General features: G+C 39.6%; 5 protein-coding genes across 6 annotated transcripts in view; 1 reads left to right on the top strand and 4 right to left on the bottom strand.

Moving 5' to 3' along the window:
- On the top strand, positions 1-747 carry LOC110057607 (cyclic nucleotide-gated channel rod photoreceptor subunit alpha-like). Its single transcript, XM_020764203.2, has one exon. The coding sequence runs from the start codon at positions 1-3 to the stop codon at positions 745-747; it is 747 nt and encodes a 248-aa protein (XP_020619862.2).
- A 1082-nt stretch (positions 748-1829) lies between these two features.
- Positions 1830-5438, bottom strand: LOC110057620 (uncharacterized). 2 transcript variants are annotated; one of them, XM_020764218.2, is made up of 3 exons: positions 3948-5438; positions 2752-2951; positions 1830-2538 (listed from the first exon to the last, which is right to left on the bottom strand). In XM_020764218.2, the coding sequence occupies exons 1-3, from the start codon at positions 4143-4145 to the stop codon at positions 2364-2366; spliced, it is 573 nt and encodes a 190-aa protein (XP_020619877.1). In that variant the 5' UTR covers positions 4146-5438; the 3' UTR covers positions 1830-2363. The 2 variants fall into 2 exon arrangements, with proteins under 2 accessions (XP_020619877.1, XP_020619878.1); XM_020764219.2 differs by having other exon boundaries at positions 1830-1987; positions 3948-5437.
- A 3047-nt stretch (positions 5439-8485) lies between these two features.
- Positions 8486-11946, bottom strand: LOC110057569 (uncharacterized). Its single transcript, XM_020764160.2, has 3 exons — positions 11751-11946; positions 10919-10981; positions 8486-10511 (listed from the first exon to the last, which is right to left on the bottom strand). Exons 1-3 carry the CDS (start codon positions 11944-11946, stop codon positions 10432-10434), a joined length of 339 nt encoding a protein of 112 aa, XP_020619819.2. The 3' UTR covers positions 8486-10431.
- LOC149103310 (somatostatin receptor type 4-like) lies at positions 11897-13765 on the bottom strand. Its single transcript, XM_089273918.1, has one exon. It carries the CDS (start codon positions 13555-13557, stop codon positions 12523-12525), a length of 1035 nt encoding a protein of 344 aa, XP_089130044.1. The 5' UTR covers positions 13558-13765; the 3' UTR covers positions 11897-12522.
- An 860-nt stretch (positions 13766-14625) lies between these two features.
- Positions 14626-26336, bottom strand: part of LOC110057601 (uncharacterized) — a 31820-nt gene continuing 20109 nt past the window's right edge. Inside the window, exon 6 of the mRNA XM_020764194.2 lies at positions 14626-20920. Coding sequence (XP_020619853.2) covers positions 19506-20920 — 1415 coding nt within the window. The 3' untranslated portion in view covers positions 14626-19505. The remainder of the gene's footprint in view (positions 20921-26336) is intronic.

Genomic DNA, 26336 nt, shown 5'->3' with positions numbered 1-26336 from the left:
ATGCTTACAACTGGAGAAACTGAAAACCCACCCCAGACTAACGTAGAGCTCCTGTTTGTAACTGTCGACCTCACCGTCGGATTTCTTGTTTTCGCCGCCATAGTAGGTCAATTTGGAAGTATGATAACACACATGTTACTGGTGCGAAGGGAATTCCTTGGACAAGCCGAAGCTCTGAAGCAGTATTTAGTTTTTCACGGAATAGGTGACGATTTACAAAGACGAGTCGTTGCTTGGTTTAATTACATGTGGGTAACGAAGAAGTCGTGCTTTGATAGCGATAACGTCCTTTGCAAACATCCCCACCCGCTTAGAACTGAAATAGCCGTGCAAGTGCATTTGGAAACGTTAAAAAGAGTACAAATTTTCGCCGACGTTGAGCCTGGTTTACTGAAGGAAATCGTTTTGAAACTTCGCTTGCAAGTTTATTCTCCTGGCGATTACATCTGCAAAAAAGGCGAGCCGGGAAAAGAGATGTACATAGTGAGCAGCGGTCGACTGCAAGTTATGCAGGACGATTCTGAGACCGTAATCGCTACTCTGCACGACGGAAGCTACTTTGGCGAGATAAGTATTCTGAATTTATCAAATACTGGAAATCGACGGACTGCGAACGTTCGGTCCGAGGGATATTCAGAACTACTGTGCCTGTCAAAGGAAGATTTACTCGAGGCATTGACCGAGTATCCCGAGGCTAGAAAATTGCTTGAGATATGCGGGAGAAGGTTCCTCCAGAGATCTCGATAACAAAGCCCGTGACACACAACTAATCCCTTTAAAGAACTTTGGATATAGAAATAGCGAGCGTAAATAGCCCTTTTCACGGTTAATTTTTCTCATTTGCGCTACAATGTAATCCAACGTGGATGCGAGGCAATTTCGGGCTAAAACTACAAAATAGCCCGAAACTATGCCTCACATACATGCTAGATTTTATTGTAATGCAAATGAGCAAAGGTAACCGCGAAAAGGGCTATTAGAAAATGTTTTTCCCAGAGGCCGCGATCACTTTGGTCAGCATCAAGAACCACTAGAGAAGGGTAACGCGGGCTCTTAAGACGCCATTAATGTTCCCTACTGGCATCTCTTGTGAAACGAATCGCGTATTTGTTCAATCAACTTTCACCCTTGCAAACAGTCAGTAGAACGTATGGGGCAGGCTTATAGTAAGGTTGTCGCATGCATTAAACTTGTTTCGTCTAAACCGTCTTTTAAAGACAATTTCTGACACGAAGACCCTGTTTAATAATTCCCTTGTAATTCGAAATTGTTTTTGTTGGTATTTTCTGGTGTGATTTCATCCCCTAAGAGAACTTACTTAGCTTAGTGCCTCGAAGCCTTATTCGTTCGAAGTTGAAGACGCTTGATCATTCATAAACAGGAGACCGTTGTACATAGGTTTAAGTGTAAAATGCCTCCCTTCCTTACAGTTCAAGTTGTCCATATTAGTTCATTTACTGCTGATTGATTTACCTTGAATGATACTCACCTCTCGGAAGACGGTTTAGATTTGTGCACTTCTAAGAAATATATCGGAAATATCAAATTCGATCACCTCAGTGATCGAGAATTCGGTTGGAAGTCGCAATGGACTATTAACTTGTAAGTGATAGTTTGCGAGCCTCGAAGTAAGGCTTACTTTATTAATAGTAATAGCTACCATGAGATATTTTGATGAATACGAAGACCATTAACTAAAAAGTAGCTGGAATATTTCGTAAAGGTCGGTATTGTCCTGTGATCACTGACGATGGCTTGCTTGTTGCCTGCAGGCGACTGAGTTCTGGCCGTCTAAATACAGTAAACGAATTACATAAAAAAAAACTTCATTTTATTACATTTAAAAATTTTATTTCTTCAACATTTACAGCGTTGTCAACGATGAGGGTTCTTCTGCAAAAATGTGTCAATTTACACAACAAAATAAGCAGAAAGAAAGAGGGAAGAGGGCTGATCAGACAGTAAATGAAATTCGCAGTGAAGTTGCCTGAAATAGAAAATAAGATAATGAATGTTTATAAAATACAGAGATCTTAAATTTGTTACACCTGCCAACTTAGCAAAAAGGCCTAGGAACAAGTTACTATTAGTGAAGTCATGAATGTTCTCCGCCAAAGAGAGTGAGAGGGAAGAGAACTGGGTACAAAGCTCGATCAGAGCTACATGTTCAGTGTCGCAACGCAAAGATGACGCATTTGTCACGCTCTCAGTTTTCCCAATCTTGAGTATCCCTAACAAAGTTTTTTTTCCGATTTCAAGGCAATTCTTAAAACTCGCAAGAACAAAAAAGTCTCAAAATCAGTTCCCTTGCAAGAGGTCTTGACAACTGCATAATATTTATTTATTATTATCGACCAGATTTATCAGGCATATGAATCACACTTAATCATGAGTAATACGTGTGCAGTATCAATTCCAGGGCGGTACTCTGATGAACTGCTAGCACTCGTGCTGGCGCCTGCAGTCAATGAAGTTTGGGGTTTCCTAATGTAAATCTCGCCGTCGATCAAAAACACGTCCTCGGCTATGTCGTAATTGCTAAAAATAAGTTCAAAGAAACGAGGAGAAAATTAAAACAAATATCGTATCAAAATATACAGCTTTCTTATCTGATAATTATCGTCAAACTCATGCAATGTTAAATCTGGTGATTAAACCAGCATAACTATGGATTGTTTGTTTGTTTGTTTCTCGGTGTTTTTGAGGAACTAAGACTAATTTCTTTCTCGCCAAAGCCAACACAAAGCGCACCTTGGTGGATTGAAGCCGGGAGGGCCTCCTGATTTCTTCCAATGCTTCTCACAATCATAACACTGGCATGACATTCTTAGATTTTCCTCGTGATCAAGAGTAGAGGGACCACAAAGCACATTTCTGACAAACTCTATGTCTAATGGAAAAGAACTTTTCTGATTGTTCTCTTTGAACAACTCTGAGTCCATCTGAATGACCTGAAATCAGAATAAATAAAGCATTTCAAGCTGTTTCGTTCATAATCACCGGCGCCTAACTTTCTTTACCATGTAGCGTCTGAAAAATCGCTAATCCCTTGGATCAAGAGACAATGATCTAGGATGTAGCGCCTTTCACCCCATGCAGGGTACTTCCCATCATAGTAAAGTACCTTCCCCAACAACGCAACACATATAGCAAACAGGACTGGACTCGAACCTAGGTCAGCCCAAAGTACCAGACATATAACCAAATTACTCAGGCTATAAGCCGTTAGCATTTTAAACGGTTGTGTGCATCAAGTTAACTGGGTAGGAGAGTGGTATAAGGACAGGGTTTTGGACTGTTTTGTCATGGATTCTATAGCTATCTTGGTATCTACTGGTGCAAAATGCTAATTAATCAACACATGACTATTTCAATAGTCGTTTTGGTTTTAAATACTTACACCTCTCTTATACTGTAAATCCTCGAATTAGCGCCCGGGGCGCTTATCTCAAATTTAGGGGAAGACGGGGGCGCTTTTTCGAGGGGGCGCTTATTTAATTTTTCCCAAATCGTGGCCTGACATGATCATTTTTTTAACATATACGTCATCTGCGCGTAAACAACAACATAAGCTAATTGTCTTGATAATACCTTTACGCAGCTTCAAACATTTGGACTTAATGCAAATTATGCTCGAAATAATATCCACTAAAGTCTCGCTTTCACCATCTCTTAAATTATCTCCAGACAAACTGTTTCCATATTAACTATTAAAAACAGGTTCTCTACACCCTAGTCTCTGTTCAATCAATTTCCTTTTCTGGGTATCAATGAATTGTTTTATAAAAATAAAAAAGGATGTTGCTAAAGAGATTACTCCTTGTCTCCCCACTCTTCTTTAAATTTTCCGGCCCAAAGACTTCTCTCTCTCCTCAATAGAACGTTGAGCCTGGCCTAAGTTTCTTTCATTTTCCTCACTCTTGAACCATTTGTTGTGAAAAGTTTACCTTTTCCAGTCGTATAGTCTCTGTCATGGACGTCTTTGTCACCTTCGTTTGCTGCTTAATCACCTTTCTCTGTTCTTTGCTCTTATTCGCCATGAGTTTATTCCCAGTCATAATTTCGTTCCGAGCCTTGTTAAGATGTCCATAGAAACCACTAGAATATTGCCCGGATGTAAGATGCTTGATAAAACCAGGAGCCATAATCGGGGACGGAGACCGTAAGTCTTATGATCCGCGCGCACCTATGATATGGGACAATTTTTCTATTTTTAGAAAAAATTGCGCCACCATGACGACATGTATCTGCGCGGATCCTCGCACATGTTGGGGGTTCTCGCGTGGATGTTGTCACGTTCCGTAATCAAATGGTGAGAGTTGCGAGATTCTCTTGCAGATTTTTCACAGCGATGGTAAGGAATAACGCAATGAATAAGATCCAGGGCTCTTATGCTTTGAGCTGATGGAAAAGGTGAATTTTTCAGGGTCGAAAACAATACTTCAATTTCGCGTTGTGAATGAATAATATCTACTCGCGCTAGTTGAACGCGTAAGCTTTTGCGTTTGTTCTGCAAAGAGAAATTATGAAAGAAAACTCTTTACTCTGGTATCGAGTTAATTTGAGAGTTTCCCAAACAATGCTTAATCATAACTAAAACTTGTTTTTGATAGTTTCTTATTGTCTCTGTTTGTTTAGCGAGTTTGCAAAAGTTTTTGAGTAGCTCATTTGCATAGCGCAGCGCGCGGCGTCGACAAATCTGGATCGGACCGGATCGGATCACGGATCGGATCACGGACCGGATCACGGATCGGATCACGGGAAAAAAAAAACGGTTTTAAAGAAAAAACAACAACAAAAAAATCAAATCGTTTATAAGATAATAATAAATAAAAAATAAAAGTGGAAAACTAAAATATGTTAAATGAAAATAGGAATTCCGAATTTGACGCAATGACATGTTAGTTACAGATAATGACAAGAGGTCATTTAAAAAGCCACATAAGCGCCTAATTTACGACGACTTTAAATTGTAATGAACAGGCAGATGTAGTTATATTTGAACGTTAGTTGGCTCGAAGCTTGCGTGAACCTCCCATTTTCGTTTTTGAAGTTGTTGTTAGTATCAGTGGCTAATTCTCGGCTACATTTTCGTGTCAGATGTGAGTGTTACAGTTGGCGTTACAGTTAATGAGAAAGCTTACGTACGAAAGTTTAAGGACATGACTTGCTTTAAAGGAGCTACGTCACGATTTGAGCTAGCCTAGTTTTTCAAGTTCGTCATTTGCAGTCCTCGTTAATCTTTGCCATCCTTAACGATCCTTACTCCGTTTTGATTTGTTCTTGCCTCTTAAGAGTCCCTGTCCATAAAAATGGAAAATAACTCGGCAACGGTCGAAAATTCGATTTCGCTCATATTTTCATGGTAGATAGGCTAGGGCATGACAAAAACTACTGGATAGTTTTTTTGGCAAAATATCCTTTTATTTCAAAGAAATATGCAAATTACCAACTTCCGTTAAAATCGCCATTTGACGCACCATTTTGTTAAACAAGTTTGAGAGCCTCGCATGCAAAACCACATCATTCTTCCGTCTTTAAAAACACTCAAATATTTTTGTGCAATGTTTAAATGTGTACTGGGTTGATCTAAGGGAATGTTGCGTTGTCTTTTTGGGTGCAAAATAATTAAATTTCGAAGACATGTATTTCATTCAGTTAAAAGTACTTCGTGAAAATAATTAATTTTCACTATGTGCGAAACCTTCAAATGGATTAAGCTTCTGGTGGTTGAATCGCAGAAGGATGGTCTACAGATTCCTGTAAAAATTTCTTTGGGCAAATGATTGTGAGCGACGCGAGAGCTTTTCAAAGTACGTTAAAAATGCAAATATTTGACCATCCGTCGTCAAATTTCAATTTACGGGTTAGACATATATTTTAGCATGCGCCACATGACTTGACCTATGTTAAGTTGAAATAGACACAGAGCTGATAATTTCGAAATGTTCTAACCTCATTTGCTGTAAAAGGCAGGTCCAAAGTCGATTTGACGTGTTTCTCTCACCATTCGTCGCACGTTAAGCAGAAGTTCGCTTTTGTTTACATAACGTCCGATGTACATCGCCAACTGTCAACTTATTTAATGGTCGAATACCATGAATCTGTGACCCTCTTTCGACACATACGACCATCACTGCATCTAAGTCAAAAACGGCTAAGTCATTTGTAGATAGTTGCTTGCTTTGCACTACACCAAAATATTACGTTTAATCATCATAGTTTGAATCCTCGCTTGCAGCGGTTCCTTGTTCGTCACACAATGCTGTCATCCCATTTTAGGGGGTAGGGGTAGGACAATTTCTATCCTAATACTAATCCTAAGACTCCGTAAGGCTTGGAACCACTGGGAGCACACAATCGTGTTGAGTAAGAAGAGATTAAATTAAGAAATGAAAAGAACGAATAGTTTACCATTGCCCCTGTTGTTATCTTTTACTCGACCACCGCTACCTATATGCCCTGCGAAATACCGTAACGCTAGACTCATACCTAGGTCTTTTCGCGCTGTGCAATTATTTTTGGTTTACATGTAATACAGTGGACTACCCTTGGGGAAATGGGTGGTGACCGCTTAATGGGGCTAGCCGCTTAAATAGAGGTCGGTGTACCTTAAATATTTAATTTTTCACTATCGGGTTATAAATTTCTTGGTGAACATGGAGTCAATTCAAGACAATCATGATAGACGTGTGTTTGAATTATCACTCGTCGTCATGCACCTTCAATTTCAGACTCTTATCTGCCATCGCCCTTTCCAAAATAAAGTTTTTGAATTTTAGGTGGCCGCTTAATAGGGGTAAGGACAATAATGAAACCCTTATCGGAACGACCAAATGGTGGCCGCGGAGGTAACCGGTCAATAGGTGTTTTATTTACAATATTTTACTGACAATAAGTTTGGACTGTATTGACAACAGTCCTCTATTTCCTAGTACAAACATACCAAACATACCTCCACTGAGCAAACAAAATACGCCAAATAAAATAGCATGGCCAGGGCTATTTACTCACGTAATTACTAATTAAATTTAGTCTGTTTTTCTCACGAATTAGACTCGTTGTGATTTCCTATTTTTATTTCAGCTAGTTCTTGCTTCATTGATCTATAATTTGTTTATGACGATTTTTTTAAAATTCTAGTGAGTACAGCCACTAGCTTTATCAGCTGTTGTCTGAAACATCAGAACGTACAACAAACGTGATTTGGAGCGAGGCCACGTACACTATAGAATACGATTATTTAAATATACACATATTATTACATATATGAACAAACAGATGAACAATGACTAAATTGTTTCACTTATCCTGAGAGTGCTTTATACAAAATAGATCAAAATGTGCAGCATATGCCGTGACAGCATTGCGTGACGAACAAATAACGGCTGTAAGATTGTGCTGCGCCGACACGCTTATCAGCAATGGTCAGCGATGCGATCGATCAAACGTAATATTTTGGCGCAGTGCAAAGCAAGCAGCTATCTACAAATGACTCAGCCGTTTTTGACTTAGATGCAGTGATGTTCATATGCGCAGAAAGATGGTCACAGATTCATGGTATTCGACCAATAACAGGTTGACCGTAAGCGATGTACATCGGATGTTAACCTTGTGTAAACAAAAGCAAACTTCTGCTTTGTGAACGACGAATGGTGAGAGATCGACTACAAACACGTCAAATCGGCTTTGAACCTGCCTTTTACAACAAATAAGGTTAGAACATTATCAAAATTATCAGCTCTGTGTCTATTTCAACTTATTATAGGTCAAGTCACGTGGCGCATGCTAAAATATATGTCTAACCCGTAAATTGAAATTTGACGACGGATGGTCAAATATTTGCGTTTTTGACGTACTTTGAAAAGCTCTCGCGTCGCTCACAATCATTTGCCCAAAGAAATTTTTACAGGAATCTGTAGACCATCCTTCTGCGAATCAACCACCAGAAGCTTAATCTATTTGAAGGTTTCGCACATGGTGAAAATTAATTATATTCACGAAGTACTTTTAAGTAAATGAAATACATGTCTTCGAAATTTAATTATTTTGCACCCAAAAAGACAACGCAACATTCCCTTAGATCAACCCAGTACACATTTAAACACTGCACAAAAATATTTGAGTGTTTTAAAGACGGAAGAATGATGTGGTTTTGCATGCGAGGCTCTTAAACTTGTTTAACAAAATGGTGGGTCAAATGACGATTTTAACGGAAGTTGGTAATTTGCATAATTCTTTGAAATAAAAGGATATTTTGCCAAAAAAACTATCCAGTAGTTTTTGTCATGCCTTAGCCTATCTACCATAAGAATATGAGCGAAATCGAATTTTCGACCCTTGCCGCGAAATTAAGAATTTGTGTGATTCTTACAGGCAGACACTCTTAAGTGTTTTCTATCCTAGAACACGATTATTTTAAGGTTTTATTCTATTTAAAGGCAACTCTTTACGACCCTCAAAATGACTCTAAAAATCGTGACGTAACTCCTAAAATGTTGTTTATTCTCGGGTTGCGTTATCGTTCACACTATCGATGTTATTCCTATAATTTTTTGTAAAACAGCTATATTTCCTTGAAATACAAATGATTTGTTTCGTTTTATTCCAGTGCGAAATATCGTATTCCAAACTCACATCTTGTAAAAGTATAGACTTGTCTCAAAAAACGGAAATTGTTTGAAATCATCAGGTGTTTAACTTTTTAGTGTTTTAGTTTTTGTGTTTCTATTCACACATTCGTCCTATTATTACCATGCTGACTCGTTTTATGACAGTTTACCTTTGATGCAAGTGAATATACGAAATATCATTTATCTGAACTGCGGAGAAAGATATGAAGACATGATTGATCATCGCAATTATACACACAACTTAAGCAGTCGTGAAATTAAAGCCTGAAAAAAAATTCAGGCCTGAACGGGATTCGAACCCACGACCTCTGCGATACCGGTGCAGTGCTCTACCAACTGAGCTATTAAGCCATCTGGGAGCTGGTTACATTGTGAGTTCGTAATGTACCCGTAGATGGTGAAGAGTGCAAGTGAATATACGAAATATCATATAGTTGAACTGCGAAGAAAGAGATGAAGACACGATTGATCATCGCAATCAAGACCTAACAGCCTGAAAAAAATTCATCTGTGACCAGCTCCCAGTTGGCTTGATATTATAAAAGAATAAAGGAATATCACACCTGAATTAAATGAAACGTTCTGCTCACAGTAGTCACTCTAGTGTAATTTGCTCAACAAAATTTTGACTTTTGAATCTTGAATTTTGAATTTTGAATTTTTTTCCTTGATCCGATCCGTGATCCGATCCGGGATCCGATCCGATCCGATCCGTGATTCGGTCCGTGATCCGGTCCCTGATCCGATCCGTGATCCGGTCCGGTCCGGTCCGATCCTGCTTTTGTCGACGTCGGTGCAGCGCGTGCACTTTCAAGTCCGAGTCGGCGTTTTCAATTGCCAATAAATCTTGACAAAGATTTCTTTCGTTGTCTTTTGTGCTGAGATGCTGCAACAATTTTTACCAACGCCAAAAGGCTACTAACATCATGTGTGTTTCTTTAACACAGTGAAAGTTTACACTACGAAAATAAAATAGACAAGGAGTTTTGATAACTCAACCAACAAAATCGAAATCCTTGTTCGAGTTGATTAAAGAAATCGTCATCGTAACTTTGCCGATTATTTCTGCTGTATTCACATATTTTCAGCTAAGCTTTTAATATGTTCTCAAACATTTATCAACCTTAAACATATTTAAAAACTAGAGATGTTATTTGAGTTCGATGTACATTTTCACAAACAAAACTGAGCAGCATCTACAGACATAAACTTATTGTCACTTATTGGGCCTTGATGAAACATCAAGCGTTGCTTACAATTTAGGCAAAACTCAAACTTGCAATTATTTTCTTTTTACTTTTCGGCCGCGATATACTCTGGCGAAATCCTCGCAAGCGTGTGGCAAGAGGAGGGAAACTTTGAAGTCCTGGAACGCTGCTATATCCAACTATATCCAACTAGTTTTTTGCTGTGTTATGGAAAAGCTGTTAATCTTCAACATATGTGAAACTTAGAGTGGAGTAATGTGGAGCTCTTGTAAAAGAAGCAGCGGAACATAACTTGGTCAGTGATATAAAGCGGGACATAACTAAATTCGACGCTGTTTTACTTCATTCAAACTGGAGCAGCTTAAGACGAAAATACTGAAGTAAAATTCCAACAGACATGAACGTATCAAGTTATGGGCCAAAAGTACCAAACATTTCGGGAATTTCCGACGCCATTTCCCCGCGCTACATCCGCAAAAATCTTCGCAGCGTGTACGCGCGTGTACCGCACATGATGGCGCAATTTGTTTTAAAAATAGAAAATCGTCTCGTATCATAGGGACAGCCCTAATACTAGAAATAGCGCGCACTTACGGTCTCCGTCCCCGATTGTGGCTCCTGATGAAACGTCGATTCTCTAAACCCTTCCGTCCGCCAATCACTGACTTTCCTGAAAGAAAATCAAACTTAAGATGTAAGTAAATACCACAGCACAGATCATCAGCAGCGTCGGTATCAGATCTAGATAGAACTGTGTTTTTAGGGTTCACTGAATTGTGTCCGTTTTCCCGATTTTCCTTCAGGAAAGTACTAGGCAATTATAGTGTGTACGACGTCATCCTAAATAGCAATTTAATAGTTCCAGCATAAATTTTAGTGCCAGTTTCCTAGTCATGAAACTTGTAGAACTCAACATACTTCATAAAAAACAAAGCTAATACAAGTTTGATCCTCTTCTAAAGATGTGTCTCTTCCTGCAAATCCAATGAATCAAATGACTATAGTTTTTTATCGTTCTGTTCGTTCTATGATCAGCTTTCTTCTTAGCTACACTATATTGTTAGTATATACGCTTACCTTGACGCAGTTCCATGGTAGCGGATGGAGGCTGGGTTAGTGGAGGGGGCAATGGTGGCTTGCCTACAGATCACAGCATACAAATACAATCAACTCTGTTCTGTTTAATTGATTTATGATCTGAAATGCATTCCACCCTTTCCCTCACGAGAACGTTTCCTCGGTGTTCCTCAAAGGGTCCATAAAAATTTTGTTGACGATAACGAGTAAGGCAATATATTTAACAATTCAGCAGTGTTGCTCAAACCCGCTGTTTCTCTATAGAATTGGAATTAACAATTTGTGGAAAAATTTCCCGGCCATTTGGATATCATTTTTGTACATGGGTATTTAGAATCTTTTCACCATGGTATAAGTAAAGGTTTCTTAAAACTTTTAACGATAAAAATCAACGGTAAAACACGACGTTTCGACCGTACTTCGGTCATTATCAAGTGAATGGTAAAATTGAACGGTGAATATATATATGCACGTAAGAAGTATAAAAAATTTGCAGGTGTAAACGGACAATAAAAACACTGATACAAAGAAAAAAATCTAATGAAAAGCTGATTAAAGACCTTAGCACGAATTGAGTCAGATTGTACATTGAGAGTAGGTCTCAACTCCTGGATAAAAAACATCTCATAGACGAGGTAGTCAAATTTGGTCGTGCACTTCATTAAAACGCTAAAATTCTTTGTAAGATCTTTTAGAGCCAAAGAATGTTTGTCGCGAACCATGATAATCTTTATTTTAGCATACAATACTACGAGCTTCCATTTTCTTCGATCTATTTTGTAAGGGAGACATCTGCAGTGGTCATTAGAGTGAGTTGTAACTAATTGCTTACCTTCGTCAGAAAGGTCTTTCATAGCCATGTCATCGTTATCACATTGTGCTCCTTCATTATCATTCGCCTTCATAACGTCACTACTCGGTCCGTGTTTTACATCAATGTCAACCTTCGTCTCCGTTTTTGATTTACCTCTCTCTCTCCTCTTATGCATGTTGGCAGAACGAACAAGGCATACACTCCTTGTTCGCATTCAAGACTTGAAGCGCTCACTCCTACAAGCCAAGCATTATGTACAAACAACTAGTGCGCCCTGTGAGCGTTCCGTGCACACTCAAAGCCTATGGAATGTATGGAGAATGCTACCTACACTGCAATGCTTTAATTTATAATCTACCCGCTCAGTAAAATGACTCACAGACTCAGTGATAATTCAATAGAATTTAGAGCGGTTTTCACTTGAGTGTCGAAAGAAATTTGCACTTGCTTTGGTTTTGTGTTACTACACTTAGCGATTGGCTTAAAAAACTCGCGCCACTTTGTCACCTGGCAATCAGAACTAAGATGAAAACCAAACGTTACTCGCTTGCACAAGTTTTCCCGCGCTTTGCGTCGGCTACATGTGTCTGCTTTGAGTTTTGATTGATTTAGTGGATTGACTGTGTAATACGTGTCTCTGTTTCAAAACGAATCCAAGTGCAAAACCTTTCATATGAAAATGAGTTTGATTTGCATGAAAATGAACCCGAACGAAGAACTCGTTGTCATATGAATTGTTTCGCACAAAGACTCGTTTTGACACAGAGGCAAATGGCAACTCGGAAATTGCCTATTGTGATTGGCCAGGACCATTACTCAATTGAAAGCTGCTCGTAACACCTAAAGAAATTGAAAGAGGAACAATTGCAGATCGTGTGCAGGTCCTCTTAATATCCGTCAGTGAATAGTCGTTTGCCTTGATAAACGACCTGGTAATGCTTGGCAATCTCTTTCTTCTGCAACAACAAAAAGCCAGTAGTTTGACGACTTCTTGTCGAAATCTCGGACAGCGAAATGAGTAAATCACTGGGTTAGCTGTTGAACCAGCCATGGCAAGTAAAACAGAAAACAACTCGAACTTCCAGGCTTCTCTGATATCCACAAACAGTGTAACGATAAGTCTTCCAAATGTAGGAGTCCAAGTAACTATGAATGTTATGGTAACGAAGATAAAAAGTTTTGTTAATTTGCGTCGTGACTGTAAAAGTGTAGTATTTGTCGTTCTGTCGGCTCCAGTATTGAACCAGAGGTGATAAATAACCCGAGAATAGCAGAAAATCGTCACAGCGCTCGGTAAAACAAGACCAAACACGAGGAGCACAAAACGGTAGGTTATGTTAAGAGTTTCAATCCAAACGGGCATTTCATTTGTCCCATTCATGATAGCGGCGTTTTTCCAGGTGTGTTGTTCACTTAAAAAGGTGATAGCGTATCCCGGCGCACTCAAAACACCAGCGAAAATCCATATCACGATAATAACTTTCCACAGCAGAGATTTCACCGCTCTTGTCAAGTGCACAAAAGGCTTCAGAATCGCACAATACCTCTCCACTGCCAGGGCAACCAACATGTAAATGGAAGCCAAAGCGTGGAAGATGAATTCTGCAAAGGAATAAACAACCTGGTCTGAGAGTAGAAATATGTCCACGCATGTAAAAACGGTGAACAACAAATCCGAAGACGCGAGGTTGGCCAGCAGGCACGTGTTTGCATTATTTAGTTCCTTGTTTCTCTTAATAACTGCAATGACGAGAACGTTGCCAACAACATTGCAAAGGAGAATTAAAATGGAGACGCAAGCTATAATTGTAACAAAGATATCCATTTGCTTGGATGTACAGAAATGATGAGAATATTCTCGTGCTACGCGAGGAAAAACTCGGGTTCTGTCACGATGGCGATTTAAATTAGTCAAGTCCGGGAACTCTTTGCTGTAAAGCTAAACAGGTTTTTATTAAGAAGAGAGTTTATTGTATTAAAGAGTGGGTAGTGCTCTTCAGCTGAACAAACCCGCTTAGTGGCTGACTTAAAAAAAAACATTAATTTCAACTTTCATTGGATCGCTAATATCAACAGGCGTAAATCATGCATATAGGACATTTTAATATGAAGGACATTGCATTTTAACAAAAGGATTCATGAGGCTGTGTGAAGACCGGTTACGTAGTTGGATTTTACACGGGAAGGCTTTCAAGGTTTAGTGCTGAGTTGAATGAGGATTTTTATGCAAGAGATTTTAAATATAATTGGCAGGCTGCTAACACATGCTGATCCTTGCGTCGCTTGTAATATATCAAATTGCAGAATATTGAAACTGTAAAAATTATGCTGAAGTTAAGCGTTGCGCATGCGAGGATGACGAGGTAGTAAGTGGTGGAAGAACTTGATAATGAGGTTTGGGATCGTGTCAAACAACACGTCCAGACGAGAGTAATTCGTAACAAAACCTTCGTAAAAACTAAAATTCAAGTTGGAAGACTCAGCTATGAAGTATAGCAGATCCAGTCGGACTCGAATGCTCGAGAGTATATTCTGCTAATTTCTCTGTATTTTTTGAAATAAAATGTTCTCTACAAATGATTTTGTTTTGTCGACTAAAGTTAAGAGTAAAAAGTTTACAAATCAGCAAAATTTAAGTGGTTACCAGAGAAATCATAAGTTTTTTCAGGAATTTGAGTCAACGTGACCCTTTGGGAAGCGGTTGTACAGTAAAATTTAAATTGTGAAATGATCTCTTATTTCTTGTTTCTGATGGCTGACAAAAAAAACTTTTCTAGAAGGTCAGTATGAGAAGTTTCAGCCATAATTGTTTTACATTCTGAAGCAAAACCTCGATTAGTTTGTAGAGGATTATATTGATCCAAAATACAAGGTGTATCTAGAACTTTCGAGCAGCAACAACAACAACAACAACTTTATTATGACTCGCATATTTACAATTTTACAGAAATATATATACATTAAGTTAAAAAAGCTTGACAATAGCGACAGCGCGAACCCGCAGGTAGCCTGGGCTAATCTAGGCGGGACCTTAGACCATTAATACATAAATAAGATTGTTATGCAACTACTTATAGAAGGATTTACAAAACCGTTTGATAAAAGTACATTTACATATTTTGATTGACACTAGGAGCTATGAATAACTAGAAATAAACTAAACTATGGGCATTCTAGTACATGCTGAGTATATACAGAGCTTAATTGTACTATAGATATTGACCTCTAATAAGGACCATAATCGGGTCTCTGATTACCGTAAATCCCATAATTAGCACCCTCTCTCGAATATGCACCTCCTTAGAATAAGCGTCCCTCATATCAGCTGAAATTTAAAATAAGCGCCCTTCCCTCGAATAAGCGCCCCCCTCCCCTCCCCCCATTTTGTGGGCGAGTAATTAGACAACAGAAGATGTTAGTTTTCGTCGTGTTTAATCACTCTCGTTCAGCTTTTTTTATACAGTCATTAGTCACAAGCTAACGTGATGGCTGCAAAATAATAAACAATAGATGACTGTGAACCAAAAATAGTAAATTTTATAACAATTTTTGAGCTTCATACCAGTCATATAAAACAAATAGATTCCATGTTGCAGTGCATCTTTTAAGTAATGAGGGAGCTTAAGAGTCGCTGACTGGAAATATCGAGAATGGCTGGCCAGGTTCGAAAAATCGAAAATCCTGAAACTTTGCCTAAAGAACGCTTTTAGGGCGCTACTTTCGAAAATGTTATTCCGATTTTCTTAGAATTTAAAGTATTCGAGAAATTCGCAAAAAACGAAAATACAGCTTTTTGCCTCATTAAATATGCAAAAAATATCTGGAAAGTTGACGAAGTTCTCGGTATCGCATTGAAACAATTTACAAAACTAGAACACGGGGTAAACTTAGCATAGGAACTTTACCTTTCTTCTATCTAACAATAGGAAGTTTTAAATTTTTCAGGCATTTGGAAAGATTCCGTTCACCGTCGAAGAATCGCCTTTTCAAGCCCCTATGAAAACAACAAAAATTGCGTAGTTTTACGGGCTTAAAACGCGTCTTGGTATGTCCGATATGGAACTAAAACAAGTACTGTGCAAAAGAGTGTCGTTTCTACTATAATAATATGGAAAAAAAATTTCTGGGCAATTAAGGTTCACACAGGTAAAATGCAAAACTTCGCGACAGTCTCTTCTCAAATTTGCGTAATACGGTATGTTCAAAGAACTCTATATTGTTGAGTTTTGTTCCATTTGTGGGCCATGCTTTGTGGGAAATATACAAAACGAGAGTTGATCCATGTCGTTATTACACCATCGTTTCATTATTTCACGCAAAGTACATAAAACTATAGAAAAAGTCCAAAATGTAAGTTCAAAGTCACGTAGACTAAACACGCTACATGTATTGCGTGACTGGCGTCACGTATTATATATTTTCGGTTAGCTCCAACTGGAATTACTAACTAGGTTTAGACAATTGCTTATAATAGAAACATATTAGGGTTTGTCTTTCCGTTTATATACACTCGATTAGCCTGCAAATATTCGAAAGGAGACTAGTCTTTTAAAGTAAATTTTAGCATGTGTCTCGATTTTGATCTTGATGGAAAACGAATTAATTAGATACACTAAACGAAACGAAGAGGTTTTATTAACGTGATCCAGCTAGACCAAGGGAGCAGCTTTTCTTGTAAAATAGAGTAAGACTGTTTGAAAACTATCCCGCGAGCTGACCTCAGTTGGAATTCGGCTTAGCCCAAACGTCGTGCTTCTGCCGTACCGACCTCCAATAAATTTTTCCTGGTAGTGGCAGTGACAAGAGAACAGCGGTGATTCCAAACGTCGAATTTAATCAGTCGCGCTGAAGATCGGAAGACGCTTGCTTTGCTGAAGGCCATTTTAAATGCTACAAACATTAGCAACGGCAGCTGATGCAGCAGGCTATGAATTCAGTTCGACACGGTAAGAGCACGCCGAAGCTAAGTCGCGCTGCACGGCATGCAAACTTTAGTCATCCCCGGGGGGGGGGGGGGGGGGGAGGAAGACTCATATAAAAATAACGGGGCTGCTTGTCGTACAATTTAGGGGTTAATCCTCCAAAGGTCCACCGCGAGAGGTTTTGCAGTACCGTTTAGGGGATTGAGCCAAACTATGCGTTATGTAAAACGGTTGACAGTTTAACCATCGATTTTTCCTCTTTCTTTATCATTTGAAAACTATTAAGGCTAAGTAATTGAAGACACCAACAACGACAAAAAAAAAGTCGTTAGAAATATATCGAGTAGTCATTCTATAAAGAGACTTTTCAATTTTTGTCAATTATGCAAATAAGTTCACTTAGCCTCAAAAAGGTTTGTATCTGCTGGCGCGCGTTCTTACTGCCCAGGTTGTTTGTTTCAAATACTGATTGAGGAAGACCAAAAGTTCCATCAAAGTATTTATTTCCACTCGATATTGGGCAAACTAAGACGCGTTTTAAGCCCGTAAAATTACGCAATTTTTGCCGTTGCAATAGGGGCTTGAATTCTTCGACAGTCGACGGAACCCCTCAAAATTTAATTTAATGTAAAGCTTTCATATATGCTTAGTTTATCCGGTGTTCTAGTCTTGTAAATTGTTTCAATGCGAACACCAAGAACTTCGACTCGAGCGCGGAAGTAGCATGACGTTTGAAACCATGCATGCACTCAGTTCGGCAGGGTGAATTGAAGTCGGCGCGACTACTTATAGCACGGCAGGCCTAATGCCGTTCCGCACGGCAGTAGCGCGACCTGGCTTCGAACGGCATGCTGTTGCCATTCACGTGCCGAACTAAGCCCCTCCCCCCCCCCGCACTTTTTACTACGATGACATTTTATTTTGTTTCAGTATGAGGTACACATGAAGAAATAGGACTAGGCCGAATTCCAATCGAGGTCAGATCGCGGGATAGTTTTTAAACAGTCTTACTCTATTTTTCAAGAAAACCTGCTTCCTTGGTCTAGCTGGATCACGTTAATAAAACCTTTTCGTTTCATTTAGTGCATTTATTTAATTCGTTTCCCATCAAGATCAAAATCGAGACACATCGTTAAAAAATACTTTAAAAGACTAGTCTCCTTTCGAATATTTGCAGACTAATCGAGTGTGTATAGTCGGGAAAGACAAACCCCAATATGTCTCTATTATAAGCAAGTGTCTAAATTAAACCTCAATAATCTAGGAATTCCAATTAATTGGAGCTAACTGAAAATATATATTAGGTGACGACAATCACGTAATAAATGTAGCGTGTTGAACTTATATTTTGGGCTTTTTCTATAGTTTTATGTACTTTGCGTGAAATAATGAAACGATGTTGTAATAACGACATGGATCAACTCTCGTTTTGTATATTTCCCACAAAGCATGGCCCACAAATGGAACAAAAACAGACTAGAGTGCTCAACAATAGAGTTCTTTGAACATACCGCATTATGCATATTTGAGAAGAGACTGTCGCGAACTTTTGTATTTTACCTGTGTGAACCTTAATTGCCCAGAAATTCTTTTCCATATTATTATAGTAGAAACGACACTCTTTTGCACAGTACTTGTTTTAGTTCCATATCGGACATACCAAGATGCGTTTTACGCCCGTAAAACTACGCAATTTTTGCCGTTTTCGTAGGGGCTTGAAAAGGCAATTCTTCGACGGTCGACGAAACCGTTCAAAGTGCTTGAAAAATTTAAAACTTCCTGTTGTTAGATAGAAGAAAGTTAAAGCTCTTATGCTAAGTTTACCTCGTGTTCTAGTTTTGTGAATTGTTTCAATGCGAATACCGAGAACTTTGTCAATTTTCCAAATATTTTTGGCATATTTAATGAGGCAAAAAGCTGTATTTTCGTTTTTTGTGAATTTTTCGAATACTTTAAATTCTAAGAAAATCGGAATAATATTTTCGAAAGTAGCTCCCTAAAAGCGTTCTTCAGGCAAAGTTTCAGGATTTTCGATTTTTCGAACCTGGCCAGCCATTCTCGATATTTCCGGTCAGTGACTCTTAAGCAACGACGACGAAGACGGCTAGGACGAGGCCTAGTAAAAAAGGAAGTTATATTTTAGAAGCGAACTTCGCCATTGTCTTGATCTGTTTAGTACGCTAATGGCTCTAAAAACGTGCTTAAGTTAAATATGGAACGACGGCGTTCAATTCCAAAAGGAAATACGAAAATTGGCCGTCGTTGTCCACACGTTCCGTAGACGGCGCAGAACTTGGTCATTTCACGTTGTTGTTTTGCAGAGGACGCGAAGGAAATATACAAAGATTTAAAACGCACGTGCCCAGCTATTGTTTTGCTCATTAAACCTTTTGTTTGGTGACGTTCTCGTTGCCGTCGCTGTCGTGCTTTGCTTAAGCTCCCTAATAGATACATGTATCAGTAGACGTCAAAATGTGGTAAAAACATCAGTGAAACTCTCGCCTAATGGCTCGTGTGCCGGGTTTTGTTCTATAGGACTACGCCTAGTCAAAAAAAAAAAAAATTTTCCTAGCGAAATTCGAAATGGTCTAGATTTGTTCAGTACGCCAATGGCTCTGAAAACATACTCAGGCTAAATATGCAACGACATAGGCAGAACTTGGTTATTTCACGTTCTTGTTTGGAATAGGACGGTAAAGAAATGTACGAAGAATTTTAACGCACGTGCACAGCCGTTGTTTAGCTCATTAAAACTGTTGTTAAGCGACGTTTTCGTTGCCGTCAACATGCTCGGAGCTTTTTCAGCTGCGGATCAGTTTTACAATGCCTGCTGCAGGCTACCCAGGTCACGTTATACATCACCCAAGTTAATGTGAGAAGGCGCAACGTCTATATGCTCGGTTCCAAATTGTTTAAGCCTAACGTCTTCGGCGAGCAAATAATACTCCGCGGCCTGCTGCAGATTGCCCATGTCACGCTGTACAGCACCCAACTTAATGTACAAACGCGCAACGTCAATATGCCCGGGCCCAAGCGTTTTCAGTCTTATGTCTAGAGCACGTTCATAATACTCCTTGGCCTGCTGCAGGTTGCCCATGTCATGCTGTACAAGACCCAAGTTGTAGTACGTAGTCGCAACGTCAGTATGCTCGGGCCCAAGCTTTTTCAGTCCTATGTCTAGAGCACGTTCATAATACTCCTTGGCCTGCTGCAGGTTGCCCATGTCATGCTGTACAAGACCCAAGTTGTAGTACATAGTCGCAACGTCAGTATGCTCGGGCCCAAGCTTTTTCAGTCTAATGTCTAGAGCACGTTCATAATACTCCTTGGCCTGCTGCAGGTTGCCCATGTGATGCTGTACAAGACCCAAGTTGTAGTACATAGTCGCAACGTCAGTATGCTCGGGCCCAAGCTTTTTCAGTCTAATGTCTAGAGCACGTTCATAATACTCCTTGGCCTGCTGCAGGTTGCCCATGTCATGCTGTACAACACCCAAGTTGTTGTACGTAGTCGCAACGTCAGTATGCTCGGGCCCAAGCTTTTTCAGTCTAATGTCTAGAGCACGTTCATAATACTCCTTGGCCTGCTGCAGGTTGCCCATGTCATTCTGTACAACACCCAAGTTGTAGTACATAGTCGCAACGTCAGTATGCTCGGGCCCAAGCTTTTTCAGTCTAATGTCTAGAGCACGTTCATGATACTCCTTGGCCTGCTGCAGGTTGCCCATGTCATGCTGTACAACACCCAAGTTGTTGTACGTAGTCGCAAAGTGAGTATGCTCGGGCCCAAGCTTTTTCAGTCCTATGTCTAGAGCACGTTCATAATACTCCTTGGCCTGCTGCAGGTTGCCCATGTCATGCTGTACAACACCCAGGTTGTTGTACGTAGTCGCAACGTCAGTATGCTCGGGCCCAAGCGTTTTCAGTCTTATGTCTAGAGCACGTTCATAATACCCCTTGGCCTGCTGCAGGTTGCCCATGTGATGCTGTACAAGACCCAAGTTGTAGTACGTAGCCGCAACGTGAGTATGCTCGAGCCCAAGCTTTTTCAGTGCAATGTCTAGAGCACGTTCATGATACTCCTTGGCCTGCTGCAGGTTGCCCATGTCACGCTGTACAAGACCCAAGTTGTTGTACGTAGTCGCAACGTCAATATGCTCGGGCCCAAGCTTTTCCAGCTGTATGTCTAGAGCACGTTCAAAGTACTCCTTAGTTTGCTGTGGGTCAGCCATATTGAGCGCAAGTTGTGGTACTTCTTCAGAAGAACCTGTAGCAAAAGATTTTAATTTACAAAAAGAAGTAAAAATAGCACATTAACTTACCTCACTAACTACATGACCTGTAGTTAATTATACCATACCTTGGGTTTAAGGGTCTGGTTTTGGCTCAATTACTTTATTGGATTTTTTCAAGTCATCAGCTTGAATAACGGCCATATTTGTCACAAGGGAAACAAAAGTAAATATCAGTGAATCAGAGCAGCCATGGCCAAATTCATAAGTTATAGAGCAATTTTACTCTTAATTTTTCAGTTGTAGCACTACGTACGTACCAAGTGGAGTTTGTTTTTTTAAAATAATCCATAAAACGCCGGACACAGAAAAATGACCGGTCATCACACAACGATTGGCATTTAACTTTGCGAGAACACAAAATTTTACACTTTGCGCATTTCGCTATACATTAGGGTAACATTTCGCATGTTGAATGGCATGAATGCTGAACGTTTATTAGTCAAGATTTGGCTATCAATTTTGTAGGCATCTCGGTATAAAAAACCTGTTTCAGGACCTTTAAAACATTAAACACAGAATAGAAAACGACCCAAAAGATTTTCGGCCAAAGACAGCACAAAATATGGACAAAAAACTAGGTTCGAACTTTTTAACGGTTTCAAACAACATAAAAGTTACACATTGTTTACACAAAAATATATGAGGAACGTATCAAACTTTACTCATACTTCAACCTCAATTTTGCCCCGCACGAACGACTTCACTGTCGCAACTGAGACATGTTCTAAATCAGTTCATTCAAAATAAGTCCCGTTGTAAAAATCTACGTTGCTGGAAGCTTTGATTTAAAAGGGAGAAACGCCTAAATGCCTTGCTATACTGGAATAAAATAGTTACATTTTAAGGAAAAGAATAACAATATCAAAAAGAACACTGACTGCTTGGAATAACCTCTGGGGCTAGAGGCAACAGGCAGACAATAGGCCTTAAAAGGAAAGGTATATATCTTTCACTGAAGCACAATCTTTTTTCTGTAAGAACGTTTAATTTCCGACGAGGCTGAGCGTTGTTAGTTTTTTTGGGGGGGCATTTGCGCTTGAAACATTCTCGAGATGTTCTTTAGTTACCATTTCCATTCGTACTTAATTAAAAGTCTTAAGTAGTTTTCGCCATATTCGTGAATGAAAAAATACAGATAACCATTTAACCGAAGGCATTCTACAACGAACCAAGCGTCCGGTAAGACAAGCTCATTGTTTCTGTTCAAATTTGTTCCTAAAAGCATTTAGTTATTGGACTGACAAGACTAACTTTTACATTTTACCATAGGTCATACTGTTCTTTCAAAAAGTTGTCAAAATAAGCTTCCTATGGTGACTGTCTGTCTGGGGTGTTTTCTTGGCATTTTCTCAAAGTTTGAGTTGATCTCGGCGTTTTTATAAAAGAGGTCCTTACCAAAATACAACCGAGTCAATACGAAAAGTGCCAAAAAAGTCACATAAAATCTAGACGTTTTAAGCTTAGCCCTTCTGCAGTGGATCATGCATTCACATGGTTTTGGCTTCTTTGTCAACACTTGTAATTTTCGCAGTTTTCCCTAGTTTATGGTAATTTCGTACGATTTGTAATAGGCGAATTCCGATCTATATTAAAATTCTAACTTGGCTCTGAAGGATAAAACAAAAGAAATCACATCGGGGACGAGGGATGAATAATTAATTTTTTCTGTTTTATTCCTCTAGGCTTCGAAATTGGCCTATTTTAGTAGGTTCCCTTGGTGCCATTCATTAACCTCTTATCTTAATATGGTTTGTCGATCACTTCGATGTTAATGGAAATTATTGTAATTGTCTAAGTTTTCGTAAATTTCGTAAATTTGCAGTTTTCGGTAAATCTGCGAAGAGTACGAAAGTTGCAAAAAATACGAAAATAGCAAAAACTCTAAGAATAAAAAAATAAAAGTTTAGAAACAGCCCACTCAAAAAAGGTAAAAATTTTAAATTTCGTTATTGTGTTTAATACTGGATATTACCCAAATGAGAGGCCACCGGTGATGAAGGTTGGGATTATCACAGGAAAATGACCAAACAAATGAAACTCAAGGAAATGACCGATACTTAAAATGTAAACTGTAAGACATGGCTGTTTGTACTTGTTCACGCATAAAGACCGCAATTCGATGGAGAAAAAACTCTATAATAACATCATTCTAAGAGTTGAAAACAGTAAAACGTACCCACGTGTCTTTTGGTCTGCGCCAACCAAAAGACAAGTGGGCTCTGGGAACGATATTGCCATGTTTTAAACCAAGGCACGCATGCGCCGTGAAACCGGAACTCCTAAAATCTTGGAGTCTGGAAGTTGATTATTCCAGAGCTCCGTGTCTTGGCGCTGACCAAAAGACACGCGGGCTCTGGGAACGAGATTGATTTACGTGGGAAAACAAATTATATGTCTGAGACGTACAATACGTTTTACATTAACGGCATCCAGGTAAATACGAGATGTATAAAAATCGTTGTTGACAAAGAGCTGTGTGTGTCGTCTGATAGTCCAGTGGGGATTACGCAATTCACAAGTTACTTGTAATTAGTATTTATATATATAAATAAGTGATTACATTTTTAAAATTGGAAATATGTTTAATATTTGTTGTGTAATAGGTCTTATGCGCGATTACGTAACATGCTCAAAATTTCCCACCAAGCCTCGTTTGCGCGACATTTTCTCAAACCTTAGTTGCCTTCGTAATGTTTTCACGTGGGTATTCTTTTCATCATTGCTGCTTTGGGAATTAGTTCATAATAAAATTTAAAATTTGCATTCTCAAACCGAGGTTTGGTGGCGGTTTTAGCTAGTCTGATGTCATCACGCAACAACAACAACAACAACAACCATGTTATTTTCCTTAATACAGAGAATATCATACAGCAACAGAATACATTTAACTTAAATAAGCAAAAATACTACTCAAAATAGTGAGAACTAAACGAAAACGCATTAAACGTAAACGTATTAAACGCATAAGGGCTATTAAGTTAGTTTCATAAAATACGGACTTCTTTGAGTTGGAGGTCCAGGACTGTCATTAAGTTTTGAGTTACCTGTAGCCTTGTTCTCCACATCCGTAACAAACTTGTTGCTTTGTGGGTAAATTCTATGAACAACAGGCAATTTTACCGGTAGCATCAAGGGAAAGTAAGCATACTCAGATACAAGCAGAAAGAAACAACTTTCACAAGGCCGAACAACAAGACTCAGAATCTGTTAGGCAGTACTTCGCCAAGCTCCAAAAGTTAGCGGAGTTTCTATCGTGAGGAAGTCATTCGTGATCAGTTTGTTTGTGGTTTGCGAGCAAAGTCAATTCAACGCAAGTTACTGGCTGAAGTTGTGTTGCCATTACCAATCGCAGTGGAAAAAGCCTGTGCCGCTGAATTAAGGGTAAAGGAAGCCTCGTGATTTCATGGTGACCCCCACGGCATTAACAAAGTGGTTAGAACGTTTCCCGAATGTTTCAGAAACGGTAAACAAATCATTCTACGGAAAATTATTTTCATCGGAAAGCTCAACGTCACGGATGGCAGAAGCTTGCTCACATCATTATGAAGTGCCCAGAGAAGCGTACTCAGCGGAAACCAAAAGGCAAAAGAGCAGATTATAAGAAAAAGGAGAAGAGCCCGGTGGAATCCATAACGTTAATGAGACGGAGACGATGGCCAAACCTGTTGATAAAACCACCTGGCATATGTTTTCCATGGTCGATTGTACCCGTGTAATAATTGATAGCTATTGATGAAAGTCCGTGAATATGCAGCTGGATATGGATGCCTAGGTGACGATCATTCCCAAGACTGTGTGGATTGATTTACTGTGAGCGAAGTACCTACAGAAAACTGACGTGAAATTGCGCAGTTATTTAGGCCACGAAGTTCCCGTTATTAGTCTAGCCTGTTATTGGGGAAGCCATGGTCCATCTGTCTTATGGTGATCAAGAAGCGTACCTTTCAGTTATTGCCACTGCAGGTGATGGGCGAGCACTTATGGTACGAAACTGGTTGCCTGTTCTTAAATTGGACTGGAAGCAGATCAAAAAGATGTCTCTGGAACCGGTTTACAAAGTTGAGACACTAGTTTCTAAGTAAGCACCACTGTTTGATGGGGGCCTGGGTACAATAAAGGAAGTGACCGCTCCTCTCAAGCTCAAAGAAAATGCCACCCAGCAATTCCTTCAGCCAAAACCATTTCCTTTTGCTCTGAAGGAGAAATTGCAGACGAGCTCAAGAGGCTGGAAAGAATCGTTGCGCTGGAGAAGGTAGAGTTTTCAGATTAGGCCACGCCTATCGTTCTAGTTCTAAAGCCAGATGGTACAGTGAGGATCTGTTGTGATTACAAGGTCACTATCAACCCTGTTATAGACGCACCCAAGTATCCCATGCCAACTACGGAAGAGCTATTTACGCCGTTGAATGGTGGTGAGAAGTTTTTGAAACTAGATCTGTCCTCGGCATATCACCAAGTGCTGTAAGATGAAGAATCCAGGCAGTATGTCACAATTAATACTCGTCTGGGACTGTTTCGTTACACGCGCTTACCGTTTGGAGTGGCGGCAAATCCGGCCATTTTCAAGCAAGCAATGGATTCTATCATGAGTGGCCTTAACGGAGTTGGTGGAATCCTGGATGTCCTGATTGTTACTGGGTCCAATGAAGAACAGCATCTTTGCAATTCTGAGAACACTCTGAAACACTTGGACAGTATGGGTGTGAAATTAAAGGGGTTAAAGTGCGTGTTTATGAAGACTTTATTTAAGTACTTCGCGTTTGTGGTGGATCGGAATGGAATTCACTTTTCGCCGCGCAAAATGCAAGCCATCCAAGAATTTCCTGAGCCGCAGAATGTAACGGAGCTGAAAACTTTCTTGGGGATGGTAAATTACCATCGTAAATTACTATCGTAAATTACTATTGTAAATTCATTCCTAACATGTCGACCGTTGTCAACCCACTGAATCACTTGTTGACTTTTTGATACACCCTGGGCATGAACAAATGCCTGTCGAAAAGCTTTCAAGAAGTTAAAAGAAGCGCTCCTCAGCCCACCATTATCGGCACACTATGATCCGAATCAACCAGTTCGGTTTGCGGTTGACGCATCATCACTCGGTTTGGGAGCTGTCCTATCGCACATCTTTGATGAAGTGCAAGAAAGACCAATCTCGTATGCATCCCTCAGTCTCTCAGCAAGTGCGCAGAATGATTTCATGTTCGAGAAAGAAGCTCTGCAATTGTCTTTGGTATTAAGAAATACCATCAGTACCTATTTGGAAGACGCTTTACATTGCTTACGGACCACAGACCTCTCACATTGTTGCTTGGCTATCCCTGTGCTGGCGGTGTCCCGCCTTCAACGTCAGGCTCTTCAGTTGTTGCCTATCAGTATGACATTGAA

This window comes from Orbicella faveolata, unplaced genomic scaffold (genome assembly GCF_042242905.1).
Source record: "Orbicella faveolata isolate gen_17 unplaced genomic scaffold, um_ofav_v1 contig_35, whole genome shotgun sequence".
Taxonomy (NCBI): domain Eukaryota; kingdom Metazoa; phylum Cnidaria; class Anthozoa; order Scleractinia; family Merulinidae; genus Orbicella; species Orbicella faveolata.
This window is presented reverse-complemented; position numbering and strand designations above follow the sequence as displayed.

Excerpts from the sequence above, each read along its gene's own strand:
- LOC110057607 (XM_020764203.2), top strand. The coding sequence starts at position 1 with ATGCTTACAACTGGAGAAACTGAAAACCCACCCCAGACTAACGTAGAG.
- LOC110057569 (XM_020764160.2), bottom strand. The coding sequence starts at position 11,946 with ATGCGAACAAGGAGTGTATGCCTTGTTCGTTCTGCCAACATGCATAAG. Across the intron at positions 10,982-11,750 it reads GAAAGACCTTTCTGACGAAG|GCAAGCCACCATTGCCCCCT; the intron begins GTAAGCAATTAG and ends TGTGATCTGTAG. Across the intron at positions 10,512-10,918 it reads TACCATGGAACTGCGTCAAG|GAAAGTCAGTGATTGGCGGA; the intron begins GTAAGCGTATAT and ends ATTTTCTTTCAG.
- LOC149103310 (XM_089273918.1), bottom strand. The coding sequence starts at position 13,557 with ATGGATATCTTTGTTACAATTATAGCTTGCGTCTCCATTTTAATTCTC.
- LOC110057620 (XM_020764218.2), bottom strand. The coding sequence starts at position 4,145 with ATGGCTCCTGGTTTTATCAAGCATCTTACATCCGGGCAATATTCTAGT. Across the intron at positions 2,952-3,947 it reads AGACTATACGACTGGAAAAG|GTCATTCAGATGGACTCAGA; the intron begins GTAAACTTTTCA and ends TTCTGATTTCAG. Across the intron at positions 2,539-2,751 it reads CCCGGCTTCAATCCACCAAG|CAATTACGACATAGCCGAGG; the intron begins GTGCGCTTTGTG and ends ACTTATTTTTAG.